The sequence below is a fragment of the Cherax quadricarinatus genome, chromosome 23 (genome assembly GCF_038502225.1).
Source record: "Cherax quadricarinatus isolate ZL_2023a chromosome 23, ASM3850222v1, whole genome shotgun sequence".
NCBI classification, from domain to species: domain Eukaryota; kingdom Metazoa; phylum Arthropoda; class Malacostraca; order Decapoda; family Parastacidae; genus Cherax; species Cherax quadricarinatus.
The window spans coordinates 10443306-10467068 of record NC_091314.1 but is presented as its reverse complement, the minus strand read 5'-3'; the positions used below and the strand labels follow the sequence as shown (position 1 = coordinate 10467068).

Sequence of the window (23763 nt, the reverse complement as noted above, 5' to 3'; positions counted from 1 at the left end):
TCTTACTAGTGCAGTTTGCAAAGTGATGGAACGTCTCGTAAATCGACGTTTAATGTGGTATTTAGAGACACACAACAGTCTCTCCGCTAGTCAATATGGCTTTCGTAAGGGTCGTTCTACCATAGACCCCTTACTTCGCTTGGATACGTATGTTCGTAATGCCTTTGCGAATAATCACTCAGTTATTGCCATATTTTTTGACCTTGAGAAGGCATATGACACAACTTGGAGGTATAATATTTTGGCCCAGGCCCATTCCTTAGGCCTCCGAGGCAATCTACCATTCTTCCTTAAGAACTTTTTAACTGACAGACATTTCCGTGTTCGAGTCAATAATGTTCTTTCCCCGGACTTCGTCCAAGCTGAAGGTGTCCCTCAGGGATGTGTTCTAAGCACAACACTTTTTCTCCTTGCTATAAATGATTTGGCCTCTGTTCTTCCACCCAATATTTGGTCATCACTCTATGTTGATGACTTCGCTATTGCTTGTGCAGGCGCTGACTGTCATCTTATTGCAGTTTCTCTCCAGCATGCGGTCGACCGTGTTTCCACTTGGGCCACCACGCATGAGTTTAAATTTTCAAGTACCAAAACTCACCAAATTACTTTCACTAGACGCTCTGTTATCTCCGATCATCCTTTGTATCTCTGTGGCTCCCGTATCCCCGAACGTGATACAGTCAGGTTTCTAGGCCTTCTCTTTGACCGTCGGTTATCCTGGAAACCTCACATAACCTCTCTGAAGGCAATTTGTCACAGCCGGCTAAACCTTCTTAAAACCCTTGCTCATCTTTCCTGGGGAGCTGATCGTCGAACTCTGCTTCGCCTACATTCAGCCCTCGTTTTATCGAAACTCGATTATGGTGACCAGATTTATTCCGGGGCCTCTCCTGCTACTCTCTCTAGCCTTAACTCTATCCATCACCAAGGATTACGTTTGTGCCTTGGTGCTTTTCGCTCTTCCCCTGTTGAGAGCCTCTATGCAGAAGCGAATGTTCCATCCTTGTCTGATCGCCGTGATGCCCATTGCCTTCGCTACTATGTACGCTCTCACGATCTACACAATCCTTCCATTTATAGAATGGTCACCGATATTAGTAGATATTCTTTATTCTTTCGCCGCCCCTGTTTGCTCCGTCCCTTTTCTCTTCGCCTACATTCACTCTTGTCTTCCCTTCAGTTACCACCTTTATATGTTCATGTAGCATCTCACTTTTCCCTACCCCCCTGGGAAGTTCCAGCTGTTCGGGTCTGTTCTTTCTCACTCCCTTGCTCGAAAGCTCAACTGCCTACGGTGGCTTCCCGCTCTCTTTTTCTTGATCACTTCCACTCCCATTCTCATGCCACCGCTGTGTACACAGATGGCTCTAAGTCTTCAGACGGCGTCGGATTCGCAGCAGTGTTTCCGGACAGCGTCGTACGGGGGCATTTACTATCTTCAGCTAGCATTTTTACTGCTGAACTGTATGCCATTCTTGCAGCACTTATTCGTATCGCATCTATGCCTGTGTCATCATTTGTAGTAGTCTCAGACTCCCTTAGTGCTCTACAGGCTATACGAAAATTTGATACATCTCTTCCCCTAGTTCTCCGTATCCAACTTTGGCTACGCCGTATCTCTACCAAACATAAAGATATTGTTTTTTGTTGGGTCCCTGGTCATGTCGACGTACAGGGCAATGAACAGGCAGACACTGCTGCGCGGTCAGCAGTACATGACCTACCAATTTCCTATCGAGGTGTTCCATTTCTGGACTATTTTGCTGCAATAGCTACCCACCTTCGCACCCGTTGGCAACAACGTTGGTCAACTCTGCTCGGTAACAAACTTCATTCTATTAAACCGAGCATAGGTTACTGGCCGTCTTCTTGTCATCAGTGCCGAGGTTGGGAGACCACTCTCTCCCGCCTTCGCATTGGCCACACTCGTCTTACTCATGGGTATCTCATGGAGAGGCACCCTGTTCCTCTCTGTGAGCAGTGTCAAGTTCCAGTATCGATTAGCCACATTCTGTTAGACTGCCCTCTCTATCAACGAGCACGCAGAATTTACCTCCAACGTCGTCTTCGTTCTACTACTCTCTCTTTACCTTCCCTTCTTGCTGATGGACCCTCCTTTAATCCTGACTCTCTCATTGACTTCTTGACAACGACTGATTTACTCCACAAACTCTGATGATACTTTTCGCACTCCCCTCAGCCCTTTCTAGTTCAGTCTCTTGCTGCCCTTTACCCTTTCACCATCCACTACCCCGCTGTTATCCGTAACCTATTACTCATCCATCTCCCTTTTGCCACCTGATGCCCTCGCTTCCTTCCTGCCCTGCAGCGCTGTATAGTCCTTGTGGCTTAGCGCTTCTTTTTTGATTATAATAATAATCAAAATAAGGTCCAGAATGAACAATGCAGACATTCCTGGCTTTAAAATAACATTTTCTTTGCTCATCAGTCATGTCTCCAGGCCCCTCTGATATTACTCTTGCTTTCTATTTTGAATTTTTATTCAAACAAAAAATAGAAGACTTACTAATATGCAGACTACTGCAATACTGTAATAATTCTATAAATAACATCAACCCATTCATGACTGCATATCAGAATGGCTAGTTGGACATTTATTGGACAATGGCATCATTTGTTTACTTTTGAACATTGGCAAAAATCAAACATTTCCCCTACTTTGAGCTCCATTTCTAGGTTCTTTTTATAGTAAAATCAATCAAAATCACCTCTATTTCTATAATATGTTTTCCATTCTGTTAAATGAGACCAAGAAAACGAGAATACAACCATAAATACTATACGAAAATAGACCACAAAGTCGGCATTTTAATTAAAAAAATCGGTCAGTTTTTTTTTTTCTCATTATGCACTGCGTGCTCCTACCAGCTTTCTCCTGCTTAATTTGAAGCCGCTAGAATTTATGAGTATATATACGTCAAACACGGTACCTCGTAAGACGTATATATACGGCCGCGACAGTCAAAGGGTTAAGGATGTGATGACCAAGTATTTATGTTGAAGCATATAAGTGAACAGTACTTATATAAATTTAAGGAACATAATTTAGTTGCATTTATGGATTTAGAAAAGGCATATGATATGGTGGTTAGAGAAGCAATGTGGCATTTGTTTTAAATGTGTGGAATAGGTGGTTCAGGTTAGGGTATGTAGAAGACAGCAGGATTATTTTCCAGTAAAAGTAGGCCTTAGACAGAGATGTTTTATGTCACCATGGTTGTTGAAAATATTTATAGATGAGGGTGTAAAAGAAGTGAATGCTAGGTTGTTGGGGAGAGGTATGGGATTTAACAGTAACACATGTGATATAACATGGGAGTTGTCACAGCTGAGTTTTTTTTTTTTTTTTGGGGGGGGGAGAATCTGAAAAGAGGTTGTGAAAGTTGATAAAGGAATTTGGGAGGGTATGTAAAAGAGAGAAATTAATAGTGAACATATGTAAGATCAAGGTGATGATCTTAACAAAAAAATCTAGGCACTGAAGGATTGGATATCAGATTGGAGGGAGGGAGTATAGTAGAGGTAAATGTGTTCACTATTCATACTTGATATTCAACACAAAATGGTTTACACAGGTGTCTGGATTTCCATGAATGTTGTTATACATGGTGACATGGCACATAAATTGGCTTCAGTTTTTTCTTCTACAGTTTGCGGTCTAGGCCTTTAACCCCTTCAGGGTCCAAGGCCCAAATCTGAAGTGGTGCCCCAGTGTCCAAGAATTTTCAAAAAAAAAAATTTGTTATTTTTTCTTATGAAAGGGTAGAGAATCTTTTTGTGAAGGTAATATAACAAAAAGTACAAAATTTGATGGAAAATTGACGAAATTATGCTCTCGCGAATTTTGATGTGTCAGCGATATTTACGAATCGGCGATTTTGCCGACTTTGACTCCCATTTTAGGCCAATTACGTTATTCCAGTCAACCAAATTCTTAGCTATTTCACTAGTATTACTTCTATTCTATCGATTGAGCACAAGAAATCGCCAAGTCAACTGTTTCAACTACAAATTAAAGTGATCTGAAATTGTTAATTTGGTCAATTTAACACAAAGTTCAAAATATTCCAATTTCAAAATAGGGTCCAGAATAAACAATGTAGGTATTCCTGGAACTAAACTAACATTTCCTCTGTTCATTAGTTACATTTTGAGGCTTTACAAATAGATTCCATTTTGATTTTTTATTCACATAATGAATTTTTATTCACACCAAAAAATAGAAGACTTACTGTTATGCAATACTGTCCTCTTCAAGGGGGGCTCCTTGGCGTGGTGAAGAGGCTCTTGGTCTGAGGAATTAGCCCTGTCGGTCTTCTTCCTCAGACCGAACCTAATTACCCCCCATTCTCCCCTCCCCTATCCCATCCTCCCCATCCTCCCCTTTTTCCATTCCTCCTCCTCCTCCTCACCCCTCCCTTTTGCCCTTCCTCTTTTTAGCCTTCGTGATTTCTCCCACAGGCGCGCTAGTTCCTAGGTAGGGGAAAGGACACCGGGGTCCATCCCATTCCGTTGAGGTTTCTTGGCGGTGGCGTAGTTTGCCGTGGAATCTGGATTGCCTAGGGATGTCCCGATCCCTCTCCGGTATCCCGGAGTAGCTTTGGGTGTCTTTTGGGCGACGGGTGTATCTCTGGAAGCCACCTTTCGGATTCCGGGGGTGGTGGCTGAAGGAGGTATGCTTTGTGGCGGATATCCGGCCGCCCTCTCTTTTGTCCACCGAGGTAGCTCGGCAGATGTGAGGTTGCTATCCCAGATTGCTGGTTTACTGGCATGAAGGGTAGGGTATGGCACGGGTTCCATGCTGCATCTGCGCTACTAGCGGTGTCGAGTCCTCTTGGGCGCGGAGGGAGATTTCCGGCCCTTTCATTCCTCCTGGGAACTATTCCTCCCCGCTCCCCCCTTTTTTTATTCTTTTTTTTATTTTTATTTTCTTTTCTTCTTTCTTTTTTTTTCTTAAAAACAAAAAGCAAAGGAGTAACCTAACCATGGCAGCCCTAGTCCATGAAACCACTACCCCCGGGCCCCTTCTTGATACCGCACCCCATTCTGACCCTGCCTTGTGTTTAGACCACTCTTCGGACACTCCTGATGCCCCTGTACCTCTTGCTGGTGCTGTTTCCTCACCCGCTTCAGGTACCGGGGCTTCGACTGACTCCTTCGATTTGTCTGAACTCCGCTCTCCTTTGACTATGCTTCCGGCTTCTCCCTCTACGGTACGGCAATTTTCGAATCGCCCACCCATTTCATGCCGGACCAACTCCGGTCCTACTCCTAAACGCCAACGTCAATCTCCTGATGATGCTCCGTCGTTACCTTCCCATTCTACTCGGAAACGACCGACACGTCAAGCACTCCCTCTCCACACTCAGTTTCGGACCACACAATGGACTAAATTCTTTACTTTAAGACCAACTTCTTCTTCTGCCTACCTTTCTGACCATAGTATTGCCAAAGCGCTCCTGCGTCATGTTGGCAGAGATATTTCATTTCACGCTCTCAAGAGCGGTACGCGCATCGTCACTGTCCAGAATGCTACCCAAGCTCATGATCTTTCTCTCCTTTCGAATATCGATACTACTCCTATCACTATTGAAAAACATCTTTCTCTCAATTCTTGTAGTGGTACTGTCATTCTGCCCCATACCATAGTCCAACAGAATTTCCAGTCATGTGGCAATGACATTTTTGAACAGCTGGAACTCCAGGATCTCCCAATCCTCAAAGTAGACACTTATGTCCTTCCTGCCCGGGGGCGGAGACGTTACCCTTGCAATGTGGCTCGTTTAACTTTTGACAGCCGAGAACTCCCGTCCTCTGTATATGTCGCGGGACATCGGTTACAAGTTCGAAAGGTGATACCTACACCGCAACAATGTAGAAATTGCTGGCGTTTTGGTCACCCAGCGAAATATTGCAGATCTATGGCCGAATGCCCAGTCTGTGGTGCCGACGACCATTCTCATACATCTTGCAGTCAACCTCCATCTTGCCTTAATTGTAATGAAGCTCACCCTTCGTACTCCCGCCGTTGCCAGGTCTACTTAAATGAACGTGAAATCCGTTGCCTCAAAGAGGCAGAAGGTCTCCCTTATGCTATGGCAGTTACTCATCTCCGCCTCCAAGGGAGACTACCCCGTGTTTCTTATTCTCGTGTTTCCAAACGTCCCCCCATTTCTGGGGTCCCATCTTCTGCAGCCTCCTCTGTTGTTACCCCTCCCATAGCCACTACGGCATCTAATCCTTTTGCTGTCCTTGGCTCTGACGTCCCGACTACAACTCAGTCTGTTCTCACATCTTCGCGTCCTTCCTCACAAGCCCCAGTATCGACAAGACCTCGTACGACACCTAATACCAATCGCCCCTCTACTCAGAAGTCCAAAAAATCCACATTGCTCAAATCTTCTTTGCCCCTTCCTTCCCTTCTTCCACCTCCACACTTTACCTTTCCAGTCTCTGTACCTAGTTCTTCCCCTCTCTCTGGCTCTATTACAAGTGTGGAGATTCACCCTCCTCCTCGTACTATGCCTTCCACCCCCGTCCCCTCCCAAGTTTCTCCCTCTTCTGTCACCTCCCAGGTTTCTGCCTCTTCTGTCCCCCCCCACACTTCATCTCCAGTCCCTTACACTTTTCCCTCCCCCTCTACTTTGGTACAGTCCATTACTGTCCCAATCTTTACTCACCCTCCTCCTCCTATCTCCAATATGGTTTCCCATACATCTTTGAATTCAGAAACACTTGAAGCCATTTCAGAATATATTGCAGAGACTAAACCTTCAATGGACACTGATTCACTTCCTGTTCCTTCTCTTCCCTCTCCTCCATCTTCACAACCCCATTCTTCGCAACGCTCCGTTCCTTCGCTACTTGAACATCTTCCAATGCCACCACACGTTGACTTTTCTAACCCCTCTAGTCCGTAGGTGCCTTTACCTACAGATTCCTGATATTTTCTTCATCGCCAATCATGGCCTATTTACAGTGGAATATCCGCGGCCTCAGGGGTAATCGGGGTGAGCTTCAGATGTTGCTTTCCAGGTTTTCCCCTGTTGGTGCTTGCTTACAAGAACCAAAATTACACTCGGCTGTTTTCCAACCTATCTCAGGCTATAATTTATTGTATTCTTCGGATCCTTTCTCAGATGGGACCTTTAATGAAAGTGCCCTTCTTCTACGCAATGATATTCCGTACTGTCAACTATTTGTCCATACCTCGCTGCATTACACTGCAGCCCGTATCCACTTGAATAAGTGGTTTACAATATGTTCTTTATATCTCTCTCCTTCTCGAGCATTTTCTATCCCAGACTTTGCCTTTCTTGTTTCATCCTTACCACCACCACTTCTGTTACTTGGTGATTTTAATGCCCACCATTTCCTCTGGGGGGGGTCTCATTGTGACTCACGTGGCATTCAGTTGGAGGCTTTTCTTGCCTCTCACCCCCTCCATGTTTTAAATACGGGTACTCCCACCCATTTTGATCCTCGTACTCATACTCTCTCTTGCATCGATCTATCAGTCTGCTCTTCCTCCACTGCACTAGACTTCACCTGGTCTGTTCTACCAAACTTACATGACAGCGATCATTTTCCGATCATTCTTACTTCTCCTTCCTATTCACCACCTTTCCGTAGCCCTCGCTGGCAATTTGATCGGGCAAATTGGGATCTTTACTCACACCTCACTGCTTTTAGTGAGGTTCCTTCTTCATCCTCCATTGATGAGCTCCTACACATCTTCTCGACATCAGTTTATACCGCAGCTTCTCATTCTATACCCCAAACCTCAGGCAGGCATTCTCAGAAGTGCGTGCCTTGGTGGTCTCCTGCTTGTGCTCGTGCAGTACGTTTGAAACGTGCTGCATGGGGCAGGTACCGGTACAATAGAACCGCTGAGAGACTTGTTGATTTTAAGCAGAAGCGTGCGATCGCTCGCCGTGTCATCCGTGAAGCTAAACGCACTTGTTGGCGAGACTATGTTTCCACCATCACCTCTGCTTCTTCTATGAGTGCAGTCTGGAAAAAAGTGAGGAAATTGAGTGGTAAATACTCTCCTGACCCGGCTCCTGTTCTACGGGTCACTGGTGTTGATATAGCAAACCCTCTCGACGTTGCCATTGAACTTGGCACACATCTGGTCCGTATTTCCCGAGGGCTCCATCTATGCCCCTCGTTTCTTTCCTCAAAGTCTGCCAGAGAGTTAGTACCCTTGGACTTTTCTTCTCTCGGAGAAGAACAGTATAATGTGCCTTTTACACTTCAAGAACTGGAGGCAACGCTCTCAGCTTGCCGATCGTCGGCAGCTGGGCCTGATGACATTCATATTCGTATGTTACAACATTTACATCGGTCAGCCCTTGTAGTCCTCTTACACCTCTTCAATCTTATTTGGGCACAAGGAGTTCTTCCCCAGCTGTGGAAATCTGCCATTGTTCTCCCTTTCCGCAAACCGGGTACTACAGGACATGATGCCTCCCACTATCGCCCCATCGCTCTTACAAGTGCAGTTTGCAAAGTGATGGAACGCCTCGTAAATCGACGTTTAATGTGGTATTTAGAGACTCACAACAGTCTCTCCGCTAGTCAATATGGCTTTCGTAAGGGTCGTTCTACCATAGACCCCTTACTACGCTTGGATACGTATGTTCGTAATGCCTTTGCGAATAATCACTCAGCTATTGCCATATTTTTTGACCTTGAGAAGGCATATGACACAACTTGGAGGTATAATATTTTGGCCCAGGCCCATTCCTTAGGCCTCCGAGGCAATCTACCATCCTTCCTTAAGAACTTTTTAACTGACAGACATTTCCGTGTTCGAGTCAATAATGTTCTTTCCCCGGACTTCGTCCAAGCTGAAGGTGTCCCTCAGGGATGTGTTCTAAGCACAACACTTTTTCTCCTTGCTATAAATGATTTGGCCTCTGTTCTTCCACCCAATATTTGGTCATCACTCTATGTTGATGACTTCGCTATTGCTTGTGCAGGCGCTGACTGTCACCTTATTGCAGTTTCTCTCCAGCATGCGGTCGACCGTGTTTCCACTTGGGCCACCACACATGGGTTTAAATTTTCAAGTACCAAAACTCACCAAATTACTTTCACTAGACGCTCTGTTATCTCCGATCATCCTTTGTATCTCTATGGCTCCCGTATCCCCGAACGTGATACAGTCAGGTTTCTAGGCCTTCTCTTTGACCGTCGGTTAACCTGGAAACCTCACATTACCTCTCTGAAGGCAACTTGTCACAGCCGGCTAAACCTTCTTAAAACCCTTGCTCATCTTTCCTGGGGAGCTGATCGTCGAACTCTGCTTCGCCTACATTCAGCCCTCGTTTTATCGAAACTCGATTATGGTGACCAGATTTATTCCGCGGCCTCTCCTGCTACTCTCTCTAGCCTTAACTCTATCCATCACCAAGGCTTACGTTTGTGCCTTGGTGCTTTTCGCTCTTCCCCTCTATACAGAAGCAAATGTTCCATCCTTGTCTGATCGCCGTGATGCCCATTGCCTTCGTTACTATGTACGCTCTCACGATCTACACAATCCTTCCATTTATAGAATGGTCACCGATATTAGTAGACATTCTTTATTCGTTCGCCGCCCCTGTTTGCTCCGTCCCTTTTCTCTTCGCCTACTTTCACTCTTGTCTTCCCTTCAGTTACCACCTTTATATGTTCATGTAGCATCTCACTTTTCCCTACCCCCCTGGGAAGTTCCAGCTGTTCGGGTCTGTTCTTTCTCACTCCCTTGCTCGAAAGCTCAACTGCCTACGGTGGCTTCCCGCTCTCTTTTTCTTGATCACTTCCACTCCCATTCTCATGCCACCGCTGTGTACACAGATGGCTCTAAGTCTTCAGACGGCGTCGGATTCGCAGCAGTGTTTCCGGACAGCGTCGTACGAGGGCATTTACTATCTTCAGCTAGCATTTTTACTGCTGAACTGTATGCCATTCTTGCAGCACTTATTTGTATCGCATCTATGCCTGTGTCATCATTTGTAGTAGTCTCAGACTCCCTTAGTGCTCTACAGGCTATACGACAATTTGATACATCTCATCCCCTAGTTCTCCGTATCCAACTTTGGCTACGCCGTATCTCTACCAAACATAAAGATATTGTTTTTTGTTGGGTCCCTGGTCATGTCGACGTACAGGGCAATGAACAGGCAGACACTGCTGCGCGGTCAGCAGTATATGACCTACCAATTTCCTATCGAGGTGTTCCATTTCTGGACTATTTTGCTGCAATAGCTACCCACCTTCGCACCCGTTGGCAACAACGTTGGTCAACTCTGCTCGGTAACAAACTTCATTCTATTAAACCGAGCATAGGTTACTGGCCGTCTTCTTGTCATCAGTGCCGAGGTTGGGAGACCACTCTCTCCCGCCTTCGCATTGGCCACACTCGTCTTACTCATGGGTATCTCATGGAGAGGCACCCTGTTCCTCTCTGTGAGCAGTGTCAAGTTCCAGTATCGATTAGCCACATTCTGTTAGACTGCCCTCTCTATCAACGAGCACGCAGAATTTACCTCCAACGTCATCTTCGTTCTCCTACTCTCTCTTTACCTTCCCTTCTTGCTGATGGACCCTCCTTTAATCCTGACTCTCTCATTGACTTCTTGACAACGATTGATTTACTCCACAAACTCTGATGATACTTTTCGCACTCCCCTCAGCCCTTTCTGGTTCAGTCTCTTGCTGCCCTTTACCCTTTCACCATCCACTGCCCCGCTGTTATCCGTAACCTGTTGCTCATCCATCTCCCTTTTGCCACCTGATGCCCTCGCTTCCTTCCTGCCCTGCAGCGCTGTATAGTCCTTGTGGCTTAGCGCTTCTTTTTGATTATAATAATAATAATATGCAATACTGTAATAATTGTATAAATATCATCACCATATTTGTGAATGCATATTAGACCCACCAGCTGGCGTGTATTAGACGTGTGAGGTCGTTTGTTTACTCTTGAATATCGGCAAAAATTTAACATTTCTCCTACTTTGAGCTCAGTTTCAAGCCATTTCCAGTGCTAAAACCAATCAAAATCATCTCTATTTCTGTAATATGTCTTCCATTCTATCAAATGAGACCAAGAAATCGCAAATAGAACTATAAAAAACATACGAAAAAAACACTGCAAAGTCGCTGTTTTAATCGAAAAATCATGATTTCAGTTTTTTTCTCTCATTATACACAGCGTGCTGCAGGATCTGTTTTATGTGGTGCACACATACCACATAGATGTATTCTGTCATATCTAGGCCCAAATGTACCACTCACAGTTTATCAGAGTGAGCTGAGCTTATGACGTAGATCTACGGTTTGGACCCTGAACATAAAGCCGTAGATCTACGGGACGGACCCTCAAAGGGTTAATACTTACTGCCTAAGTTAACCTTCAGTTGTGTGATTGGACTAATATTGTATAGTTTGGCCACATGTATACTTTGGCAACATTTGTATGGTTTGGCAACAGTTATACAACTTGGCAAGTAGTCATTGAATTATTTTTATAAAAAAATTACTAAACCCAGCAGGATTGAGGGTAAACTTGCACTCCTTGAAAAATACATTAAATATGAATGGTGTGTGAGTACAACCTTCCTAGCATGGGCCTGCCTAAGCCTACTTCAGTTGTCTTCCATTGCATTTCTGAAAGTTGTCATTACCATATTGTTTCTATGATCCTTGACCAGTCTTTGCCAAAGCAAAAATCATCTTGAAGGTTCTCCTGAAGCTACTTTATTTTCATCAATTATTATTAGATTTAAGCGCTAAACCCATAAGGGTTATAACTTTTATTTCAGTTGATAAATTGGGAATGTTAACGTGTGTGTATCGTGATAGCATGAAACCTGCATACTGAAGTGATCTTGGAGCTCCAGTGAGGTAGGCTGTGTATCTGGCTGCAGCGAGCATTTCATCGCCTAATTGCAATACACAGTCTCTAAAAAAGCAAAGCTGCTTTTGGGGCCCTTGATGTCCACCAACAAATTTGTTGCTTAACTATTTTTGTATCTTGTAGGCATTGACTCCAAGACCAAATGTTGGATTATAATGCAAACATCTTTCTTTCTTCAAATTCCTGACTGCATTGTACCTGGGTTCATTTTTCTTATCCCATTTTGGTTTTGCATTTCATGGCTTTCCATAGATGCTGTGGGACCATTATGATGATTGACTCTGCCCAATCAATAATCTGCCTTTAATCATTTGTATTGCAGACATTTATGTTCTTTTCTCCTCTTTGCCTCCTCATCTCCCTGTGCCTCTGTTTCCTCTCTTCATTTGCTCTGTTTCTGTACCTGACCATACTTTTATCTAATTTATTTTGATTACCAGCCTACTGCAAATCAAAAACATGGTGGGTAGGGAATCATTTATGAGACATTTGCCATTATATGATCAAAAGTTTACATAAAGCTGTGATAAGATAAAGCAAGTTTTTTTCAGGAAATCTACAAATAATTTTAAATAGTAGTATAAATTTGCACAATCGTTCTAAGGGCACATTAATGTTGTGTACATATGTACTGAAATTTTTTATAGATTTAACCTAGGATAATCCAAAGAAGTCTGCGTTAGTTATTTTCATTTGTGTCCTTAAGATCTGTCTTCATGTACAATATATATACTGAATTTAATCCATATTTTAGAGATTAGCATCCTTGATGTTAGTTTTTAGATTAAATATGACTTTGATGCTTGTCAAGCAGTTGATGAACTTTAAACCTAATAATCAAAGTTGGTAAGTATTGTATACCACAGCACAAGACGTCTTCCTTTTCTTTCTCTTCCCTCCCCAGCATACACTATATATTGAGAGATGTTTATCGCATTGTATATACACAAAGTTTAATTCAATCATTTCTTTTAGGGATTAAAGTATTTTTAATATCTGGTTCCATAATATTACTACCAAAAGCTGCATCTATGACCTATGTTCAGACAATAGGCGTTAATTAAACTACATGAACTAAACAATCTAATTCTGATTGTCGGTGTTAAAACTGTGTTTGAGTGTGTATGAAACTTAATTGTTATTATTCCATATTGTAAGGTAATGCAGCCGTCCACAGCACTTCTGAAACTAGTCGCTTAACAAAACAAATTATCTCCTTAAAGTCGTAACATATTTTTCTGACCAGTATTTGGTGAATACATTACAGTAATACATAGTGTACCGTAGTTCCAGATATTGTATAGTATAGGAAAATAGACTTCTTTTTTCTTATTGTAAATATTAGATAAAAGTAAAGAGCCAGTTACCTACCACTTGGCTCCATGTATCATTGGCAGTCATTGCCTGCAAATATTTTGGAGCTTGAAGACCTGTCCACAGGTGCTGAACGTGTTTTTTTCTTTACTGATATGTTAACAACAACAACAACAACAGAGGCATATCTGTAGTAATTCTACAAGTGGAAACCTGCTGACTCCCATTTTCATTATTTGCCTCAATTTTCATTTTAGAGGTGCAATTTGAGAATACAAAAATTTGGACAACCTTTTCAAAATACAAGTACAAGTGATCTTTATCATCAGTTTTCACATTAGTTTGGTTTGTGTGTGGCAATACTGTTTTGAATCCACTCTCCCTTTCTCTCTCTCTCTCTCTCTCTCTCTCTCTCTCTCTCTCTCTCTCTCTCTCTCTCTCTCTCTCTCTCTCTCTCTCTCTCTCTCTCTGTCTCTCTCTCTCTGTCTCTCTCTCTCTCTCTCTCTGTCTCTCTCTCTGTCTCTCTCACTTGCTCTCTCTCTGTCTCTCTCTCTGTCTCTCTCTCTCGGTCTCTCTCTCTCTGTCTCTCTCTCTCTCGTTCTCTCCTTCCTCTCTGTCTCTCTGCTCTCCGCTCTCATCTCCTCTCTCTCTGTCTCTCTCTCTCTCTCTCTCTCTCTCTCACTCTCTCTCTCTCACTCCCTCTCTCACTCTCTCCCCCCCCCCCCCAATTTTTTTTTTGTCACCTCCCCACTGTCTTGATGACTTTTTTTTTTCTACAATTTGCCTTCTTTATGCATGTCTGAACTTCACAATATTAAAAAATATTTGGCCATCCACTGGCCTACTCAGGTCACTTTCTTACTGTTTTAGTTTACATTTCACCATGTCCCTTAATGTACTCTAAAATACACTACAGGAGGGCCCCACTTATACAGCAGGTTAGGTTCCAGGCTGCTACTGTAAAGCAAAAATTGCTGTAAAGTGAAACATAGCCTTTTTTCACTTTCAGATGCATATAAAAGTCTGATAACATGTTTACACTATCATATATTAACCCTTAAAATGTCCAAACGTAGATCTACGTTGACGTGTGTAGTGCTCCGAACGTAGATCTACGTCCGATTTTACATGCTTTCAAATGGAGAAAATCAAGGTTGGAGCGCTACGCATGTCAACATAGATCTATGTTTGGACAGTTTAAGGGTTAGGTGAGCAATAGAGTACACACATTACTTACCTTAAAATATTTTCATCCTTAGCTTATAGTGAGTGGTGAATATATTTCATTGTAGGAAATATGAATAAATGAAGAATGGGTATACAGCCTCTCCTCGCTTAGCGACGTACTCGTTTACCAACGCCTCGGACTTACGATGGGCTCTCTGACCAGTATTTACACCTAAATATTGTATGTTAGAGCTGATTTCCTCTATTCTGTTTATTTCAATATACAGTACACTACTGTATAAACATTTAATAATATACCAGAAATGTTATAAATGGTGCAAAGGTAACATTAAAACAATATCAAAGATGGTTGACACAAACCATCTACCATTATAATATGCTCCTCACTTAGTGACGAATTCATTTAACGATGTGGTCTTAGGAACGGAACTCTGCTGTTAAGTGAGGAGAGGCTGTAATTGAAAACTGCTGCATTAGCAAAATGTCATAAAGCAAAGCCTTGTAAAGTGGGGTCCTCCTGTATTAGTAATGTGTATGGGCTTCTACATGTAAGTGTACATGTGTGCCTGTGGCTACACCCAGTCTTATAAATACATACTTGGCATACACAGAGGCAAGGTTTTTAATAATAATCTCTGAAATTTTGATCTTGGCACTAACATTCCAGTTAAGTGGCTCTGTTAATGGGTTAGCCTTATTTTATATGCATTTCCTGATTTTTGAAAGGCCACGAACAACAGAATGAAATGCTGTTGATGAAGGCTAACTGACGGATTTTATTTCTTGCTGGTTTAGGCATGCACAAGATTTATTCTATTATTTACACTCTTCAGTGTTTATTGTATTAGAGTAAGAATGGTGTTAATTCCAGCATATCATTTACATACCAGATAAATATTATTAGCATTTTTATGTATGTCAAATATTTTTTAATTAATAATAATCTGCTGCTGTTGTTGTACAGTAGTTTTATTATGATGCTGTGCATATATAAATTTTACAATATACAAATGCTTTTGATTTCTTTCCTTTTATTTGCTTTTGTTTTACATCAAGAAAATTACTGCATATAAATTCATAAAAAATAAACAATAAATGAGATCCATCTATAACTTTTTAGTTGCTTTGTAAGAGGAAATCAATATTAATGTGTGTAGTTTGAAGTATTTTCCATCCTCTTTGTTTGTTTTTATATAACATTCTTTATCTTTCTTCATTGTTTTTGTTATCTTTACTTTGGAACATCAGTGTTTCTCTCTATCTATCTATCTCTCTCTATCTATCTATCTCTATCTATCTCTCTCTCTCTATCTATCTCTCTCTATCTCTCTCTCTCTCTCTCTGTCTATCTCTCTCTCTCTCTATCTCTCTCTCTCTCTATCTCTCTCTCTCTCTTTCTCTCTCTCTTTCTCTATCTCTCTCTCTATCTCTCTATCTCTCTCTCTCTCTCTCTCTCTCTCTCTCTCTCTCTCTCTCTCTCTCTCTCTCTCTCTCTCTCTCCCTCCCTCCCTCCCTCCCTCCCTCCCTCCCTCCCCCACGCATGTGCCCGAGGGTACCGTACCATTCATTGGCAATATGTATACCTTAATGTGCTGCAGACTGAATAGTTTGAGAATATGAACCAAGTGCAGTAACTGACAGTTTCTCCATTAGCTGGCAAGGCTGAAATCACAGGAAGAACATGTATACTTAGCTGTGGGAGAGTGGAACCAACAGCATCTTTTTGTTACACGACTTCACCAAGTATCTTATCTGCATTGGCTGAGGAAAAGAATGCGGTGACTCAGTAGAGCAATCAGAAATGAAGGGAAGACAAGGTGGGTGACAATACTTAGGTTCACAATAGTCTGACAATACAGTGAACCCTTGTTTTTTGTAATTAATCTGTTCAAGAGAGTGTGACTAATGGCAAAATTGACAATTTGCGAAACCATTTTCCCCATAAGAAATACATGTAATGTAAATCCGATTAATCCGTTCAAGACACCCAAAAGTATTAAAACAAAATCATTTTCTTACGTGAAATATAGATGCACATATACAGAAAACAATGAGACATGAGGAATAAAACAATAATAACATGACACTTACCTTTATTGAAGATTCTTCTTAGTGTATGGAAGACAGGAAGGGAGAGGATGGAGAAATTACTGTTTGGAAGGGGAATCCCCTCCCATAAAGACTTCAGGTACCAAGTTCTTTTCTAGGGTTACTTCCCTTCTTTGTTTTTTAATACCACTATGACCAGCTTGAGAATCACTGCACACCTGTGGCACTAAATATCTGTCCAGAGAGCTCTGTTTCTGGCATCTCTTTAAAATTTCCCTAAAATGGGACAAGACATTGTCATTGAACATGTTGCCGACACGGCTTGCAACAGCTTTGTTAGGGTGATGTTCCTCCACAAATCTTTCCATCCTACTCCACATTGCACAAATCTTCTTAATCTCTGAAGAAGGCACCTTCTTCCATCTCTCTTCCTCCTTCTCTGAAGCAATTTCCTGAGCTGTGGTCTGTTGCTGTTCCAGATGAAGCTCTTGCAGCTCTTCAGTGGTTAGCTCTTCATTGTGGTCCTCCCCAATGCCACAATAGATTCCACAACTGGCATAGGGTCCTCAGAGTCATCCCCAAGCCCTTCAAAATCCCTCTCTTGGACACAATCTGGCCACAATTTTCTCTAAGCGGAGTTCAAGGTCCTGGAAGTCACTCCCTCCCAAGATTTATGCAGTGGAGGATATTGAAGTGATGTTTCCAAAACTCTCTTAGGGTCATTTGAGTGTCTGCAGTCACATCAAAGTACCTTTGAAACATTACTTTGCTGTAGTTTTTGAAGTTTGAAATGATCTGCTGGTCCATGGGTTGGATGAGAGGAGTGGTATTAGGGGGCAAGAACTGCATTGTGATGAAATGAAGCTACTCCACCATTTGGTCATCCAAGTCTGGAGGTTGAGCAGGTGCATTGTCCATTACCAGGAGGCACTTGAGTTCTAATTTATTTTCCAGGAGGTATTTCTACACACTGGGGCCAAACACTTCATTGAACCAATCATGGAAAATGTCCCTCGTGACCCATGCCTTATTGTTAGCCTTCCACATCACACACAAGTTACTCTTGGCTACACTGTTTTTCTTGAACACTCTGGGATTTTCATAGTGATACACCAGTAAAGGCTTCACTTTGAAATCCCCACTAGCATTGCTACAGAACAAAAGAGTAAGCCTATCTTTCATATTCTTGTGTCCTGGCAGTGCCTTTTCCTCCTGCATGATGTAGGTCCTCTTTGGCAATTTCTTCCAAAAGAGGCCTGTTTCATCACAATTGAACACTTGTTTGTCTGAACTTGCAGCCTCACCATGCCTTACAACACTGTGTATGCCACTATGCTTCTTAACCCTTTGAGGGTCGACAGGCCCTCTCCGAAACTCGTTCTCAGGGTCGGCCAAATTTAAAAAAAAAAAAAAATTATTTTCTCTTATGAAAAGATAGAGAATCTTTTCCCGATCATAAAGACACCAAAAGTTTGAAATTTGATAGAAAACTTACGGAATTATGCTCTCGCAAAGTTAGCGGTCTCGGCGATGTTTACGCATCGGCGATTTTGCCTACTTTGAGCCCCATTTTCGGCCAATTTCACTGTACTAGTCGACAAAAAACATGAATATTTCGCTAGAACTCCATTTTTTCTATCGAATGGGTGCAAGAAACCACTCATTTATGAAATTCAACTATCCAGTACAGTGGTCAGAATTTAGCAATTTTGCCAATTTCACACAAATTTCAAAAGATGCCAATTTCCGAATAGGGTCCAGAATAAACAAGAAAGACATTCCTGGCACTAAAATGACATTTCCTCTAGACATTAGTCATGTCTCAAGGCCCCTCTTATATTCTTTTGCTTTCCACTTTGAATTTTTATTTTCACAAAAAATATAAGATTTACTGTTATGCAGACTACTGCATTAGTGTAAAAAATGGTATAAATATTATTGGTGCACTTGTGAAAGAATATTAGACTCACCAGTTGACGTGTATTGCACGCTTGGCACAATTTGTTTACTTTTGAAGTTTGGTAAAAATTGAACATTTCTGCTACTTTGAGCTCAATTTCAAGGCACCTTTCTTTGTAAAACCAGTCAAAATCATCTCAATTTCTGTAATATGTCTTCCATTCTATAAAATGAGACCAAGAAAACTAGAATACAACAATAAGTACCATACGAAAATACACTGCAAAGTCGCTGATTTATTCAAAAAAAATGGTAAAAGTTTTTTTTTTCTCATTATGCACTGTGTGCTGCAGGATTTTTTTTAGACTGTGCACACTGACCACATAGACCCATTCTTTCATATGAAGGCCTACCAGCTTTCTCCCACTAGATTTGAGGCCGCTAGAATTTATGAGTACTAGTACGTCAAAAACCCCTACGCGTAAGACGTACTAGTACGACGAAAACCCTCAAAGGGTTAAATCTTTCAAACCAGCCTTTGCTGGCCTTAAAGTCACTAACATCAGCACTTGTTCAGGCATTTTCTTTACAAGATTGTCATGCAACTGCCTTGCCTTTTCACAAGTTATCGACTGCATAACACTATCTCCTGCTAATTGTTTCCCATTGATCCACACCAACAACAGCCTCTCCACATCTTCGAGGATTTGCGTTCTCATTTTTGTGGGCATATTTACCCCTTTCGCAACAACAGCTTCCTTGATTTCCTCTTTCTTGGCCATGATGGAAGCGATGGTTGTGTGGGGTTACCCATACATCCTGGCAAGCTCTGCCACATGCACTCCACTTTCATATTTTGCAATGATGTCTTTCTTGAATTCTATCGTGTTTCTCACTTTCCTTACCAAAGGGCTGGCACTAGGAGCTTTCTTTGGGACCATTGTGGCTTATTTAGCAGTTGCAAGCACTAAAACGAATGGAATATTATGAAATGTATGAACGATTGGGATTGTGCTCGCTCGCTGATAAACAATGCATACTGACTGTGAATCGTGTGTGGGACCGCTTGTACGCGTTTGGGATGAACGACTATTTGCAAGTCAAACGATGATTCGCGAGTCAATGTTTCGACAAAAAAAGTTTCGATTTACGAAAATTACAAATTCTGATGCTTACGAAAAACGAGGGTCCACTGTACTTTGGTTAGTGATGTTCTGACAATACCTAGGTTCATGACAGTCTGACAATACTTTGGTTCATGATAATATGACAGTACTTCGGTTTATGATATTCCAGTACTTAGGCTCATGGTGGTCTGACAATACTTAGGTTCATGATAGTTTGACAATACTTAGGTTCATAATAGTCTGAAGAAAGGAATGGATATGGAGTAATATAGAAAACTTAACACTCTCCAGGAGGAAACAGTGGAAATGTGCAAAAAAAGAGTAATTATGGCTGAAGAGCTCAAAAATTGGAAGAAATTAAAAAACTGAATAAGGGGAAGAGTAGAAGAGGCTTTAATGATGAAGGAAAAAGCAGGAGCCAAGGAAGGGACAAAGTAGAAAAGTCATAATTGTTGATAAATATCAGACCAGGAAGTGATAATAGACAGCGAGAGTACTGCTGACAATACACAAGGCAATCTGCAGAGAAAGAAAATGGGAGGAAGTAAGATGAGAAGGCTGTTGGTAGGTCAGGAAGATGGGAGGAGGAACATGAGATTATATTGATCATTGAGTGTATGAGAGAAGAATTAGAAGAGATGTAAAATTTTAAAAGGATCTGGAAGTACTTAAGGAGCAAACAGCTTCCTATTAAATAGCTTCTAGTCTCGAGTAGCATGAAACAAGATCTTAACCCTTTGACTGTCGCGGCCGTATATATACGTCTTACGAGGTACCGTGTTTGACGTATATGTACTCAAATTCTAGCGGCTTCAAATCAAGCAGGAGAAAGCTGGTAGGCCCACATGTGAGAGAATGGGTCTGTGTGGTCAGTGTGCACCATATAAAAAAATCCTGGAGCACGCAGTGCATAATGAGAAAAAAAACTGACCGTTTTTTTTTAATTAAAATGCCGACTTTGTGGTCTATTTTCGTATAGTATTTATGGTTGTATTCTAATTTTCTTGGTCTCATTTGATAGAATGGAAAACATATTATAGAAATAGAGGTGATTTTGATTGATTTTACTATAAAAAGAACCTAGAAATGGAGCTCAAAGTAGGGGAAATGTTTGATTTTTGCCAATGTTCAAAAGTAAACAAATGATGCCATTGTCCAATAAATGTCCAACTAGCCATTCTAATTTGCAGTCATGAATGGGTTGATGTTATTTATACAATTATTACAGTATTGCAGTAGTCTGCATAATAGTAAGTCTTCTATTTTTTGTTTGAATAAAAATAAAAAATAGAAAGCAAGAGTAATATCAGAGGGGCCTGGAGACATGACTGATGAGCAAAGAAAATGTTATTTTAGGGCCAGGAATGTCTGCATTGTTCATTCTGGACCTTATTTTGAAATTGTCATATTTTTTAGTTTTCGTGAAATTGGCCAAATTGCAAATTTCTGACCACATTATTAGGTTGTTGAAATCGGTAAATGGGCAGTTTCTTGTACTCAATCGATAGAAAAAATGGAGTTCTAAAGAAATAGCTATGAGTTTGGGCGACTGGAACAATGGAATTAGCCGAAAATAGGGCTCAAAGTGGGCGAAATCGCCGATTTGTAAACAGCGCCGAGGTCGCTAACTTCACGAGAGCATAATTCCATCAGTTTTCCATCAAATTTCGTTTTTTTGGTGTCATTACAATCGGGAAAAGATTCTCTATCATTTCATAAGAAAAAATATTTTTTTTTTTTTTTTAAATTTTGCGACACCAGGAGACACCTCAGGATTGGGGGTTGCGACAGTCAAAGGGTTAAGGGTCGAGAGGCCCTCTCCTAAACTTGTTGTCAGGGTCAAATATTTTTCGGAAAAAAAAAAATCTTATGAAATGATAATCTTTTCCCAATCATAATGACACCAAAAGTTTGAAATTTGATGGAAAGCTTACGGAATTATGCTCTCGCGAAGTTAGTGGTCTCGCCAGTGTTTACGCATCGGTGATTTTGCCCACTTTGAGCCCTATTTTCGGCCAATTCCTGTGTACTAGTCGACAAAAATCATATTTATTTCACTAAACTCCATTTTTTCTATCGAATGAGTACAAGAAACCACCCATTTACCAATTTCAACTATCCAATAAAGTGGTTAGAAATTGGCAATTTTGCCAATTTCACACAAATTTCAGAAGATGCCAATTTCACACAAATTTCAGAAGATGCCAATTTCCAAATAGGGTCCAGAATAAACAAGAAAGACATTCCTGGCACTAAAATAACATTTTCTCTGTTTGTTAGACATGTCCCCAGGCCCCTCTTATATTTCTTTTGCTTTCCACTTTGAATTTTTATTCTTACAAAAAAATAGAAGATTTACTGTTATGCAGACTACTGCATTAGTGTAAAAATGGTATAAATAATATCAGCACACTTGTGAAAGATTATTAGACTCACCAGTTGACGTGTATTGGACGCTTGGCATGATTTTTTTACTTTTGAACTTTGGTAAAAATCAAAGATTTCTGCTGCGTTGAGTTCAATTTCAAGGTACTTTTCATTGTGAAACCAATCAAAATCATCTTTATTTCTGTAATATGTCTTCCATTCTATAAAATGAGACCAGGAAAACTAGACTACAACCATAAATACCATACGAAAATACAGCGAAAGTCGCCGTTTTAATCCAAAAACACGGTCAAAGTTTTTTTTTTTTTTCTCATTACACACTGTGTGCTGTAGGATTTTTTTTTTTTATACTGCGCACACTGACCACATAGACCCATTCTTTCATATGTAGGCCTACCAGCTTTCTCTCGCTAGATTTGAAGGCGCTAGAATTTAGGCGTTCTAGTACGTCAATAACCCTGGTGCGTAAGCCGTACTAGTACATCGAAAACCCTGAAAAGGTGAGGAGAAAGGGTTCTTGAGGAATAAGAGGTATCATTGTGTATACCTTGGACTGAAGAAATGCAAATGGAGAGGAAACAATTGAGGAGCACATAAAAAGTTGTCACTTATTGGAAAGAGAAGCAGAGAGGGTGGCAAGAGGTGGGAATGCTCAGTTTTCAGAAGTCCCAAGGCTCACCATCTACTAGCAGGTCCAACTCTAGGTCTATCTTCACTTCCCCATAGTAACAATACTCCCACTCCCTTTTCCCCTCCCCCTCCCATCCACAATCATAAACCTGACCTCTTCCCCAGCCTCACCTCTGACCTCACAATGAACAGCAAATAGAAAGCCAGGACATAACAGACCACAGCATAATAAAAAAAGCAGTCTCGGACACACACACATATTGACTGAATAGCTTCTGCAATGAATGCTCATTTTGGCAAATCTAAGACCAGCTTTCAGGAATTTCAGCAAAGTCATTTGTGACCCTATATACAACACACAAGGTCCAACATAATGTTTGCAGCACCAGCATGGAACCCTCATCTGATAAAGCATGCTAAGAAAGAGCAGAGGTATGCAATGAGACTAGTCACAGAGGTAAGGGGAATGAGGAATGGAGAGAAACTAAAGGAACTGAACCTGATGACATTATAGGATAAAGGAACCAGAGGAGACATGATAGTGACATTCAAAATATTCAGGATAGCTTGATAGGTCGAACAAAGATAGACTGTTCAAGAGGCATGAAACAGATGCATGAGAGTACTGTTGAAAAAATTAAGGCTAGAAGAGTCACAGGGAAGTCAGGAAGTATCTCTTCAGTCTGGGGTTAGTCACCAAATGGAATGACCTGAATAAAGTAGTAGTGGAGGTAGGCTTCATACATGCCTTTAAATATGTGTATGACAGGCCCCATGAGGTTAAGAGGTAGTAAAGCCAGCGAGTTGCAAAGTAAAGAAAGAGGTAGGGCCATGGGCTGAGACTTGATCCTTGCAACCACCAGTAGGTGAGTACATATAGGCGAGTATATGTACACATATACGCACTACACACACTTTGCACATTAATGAGAGAGTATTCCTTTCTTTGTCTTGTAGCAAGTAAATTAGAGTTTGCATTATTTTACTACACACTGACTTGTTATGCTCGTCTAGTAATTTTGTGTGCAAAGTTCTAGTTTAAGTTATGTATTATGTTTTGTAGCTCTGTAGTTATTATATTTCTTAGGTTCCTGTAATAATTTTGTGTATTCTTGTAGAAGTTATTTCATGTATTAGGTTCTAGAAGTAGTTAATTTTATTTGTTGGGCCCTTGTAGTAATTAGTTTATGTACTAGGTTATTTATTTGTTCATGTAGTGCATTAGTTTATTATAGTAATTTTTAG

At 41.3% G+C, this 23763-nt stretch overlaps 1 protein-coding gene across 26 annotated transcripts in view; it reads left to right on the top strand.

Moving 5' to 3' along the window:
* The window catches only part of LOC128685599 (protein bric-a-brac 1-like), a 518998-nt gene that overhangs the window by 244964 nt on the left and 250271 nt on the right, over positions 1–23763 (top strand). The window contains exon 6 of one of the 26 annotated variants that reach the window (XM_070087920.1): positions 16079–16222. The exons of the other annotated variants lie outside the window; for them this stretch is intronic. Within the exon in view, the coding sequence (XP_069944021.1) occupies positions 16079–16207 (129 nt within the window). The 3' untranslated portion in view covers positions 16208–16222. Of the gene's footprint in view, positions 1–16078; positions 16223–23763 lie in introns of those variants that run through there. 26 annotated transcript variants of the gene reach the window in all.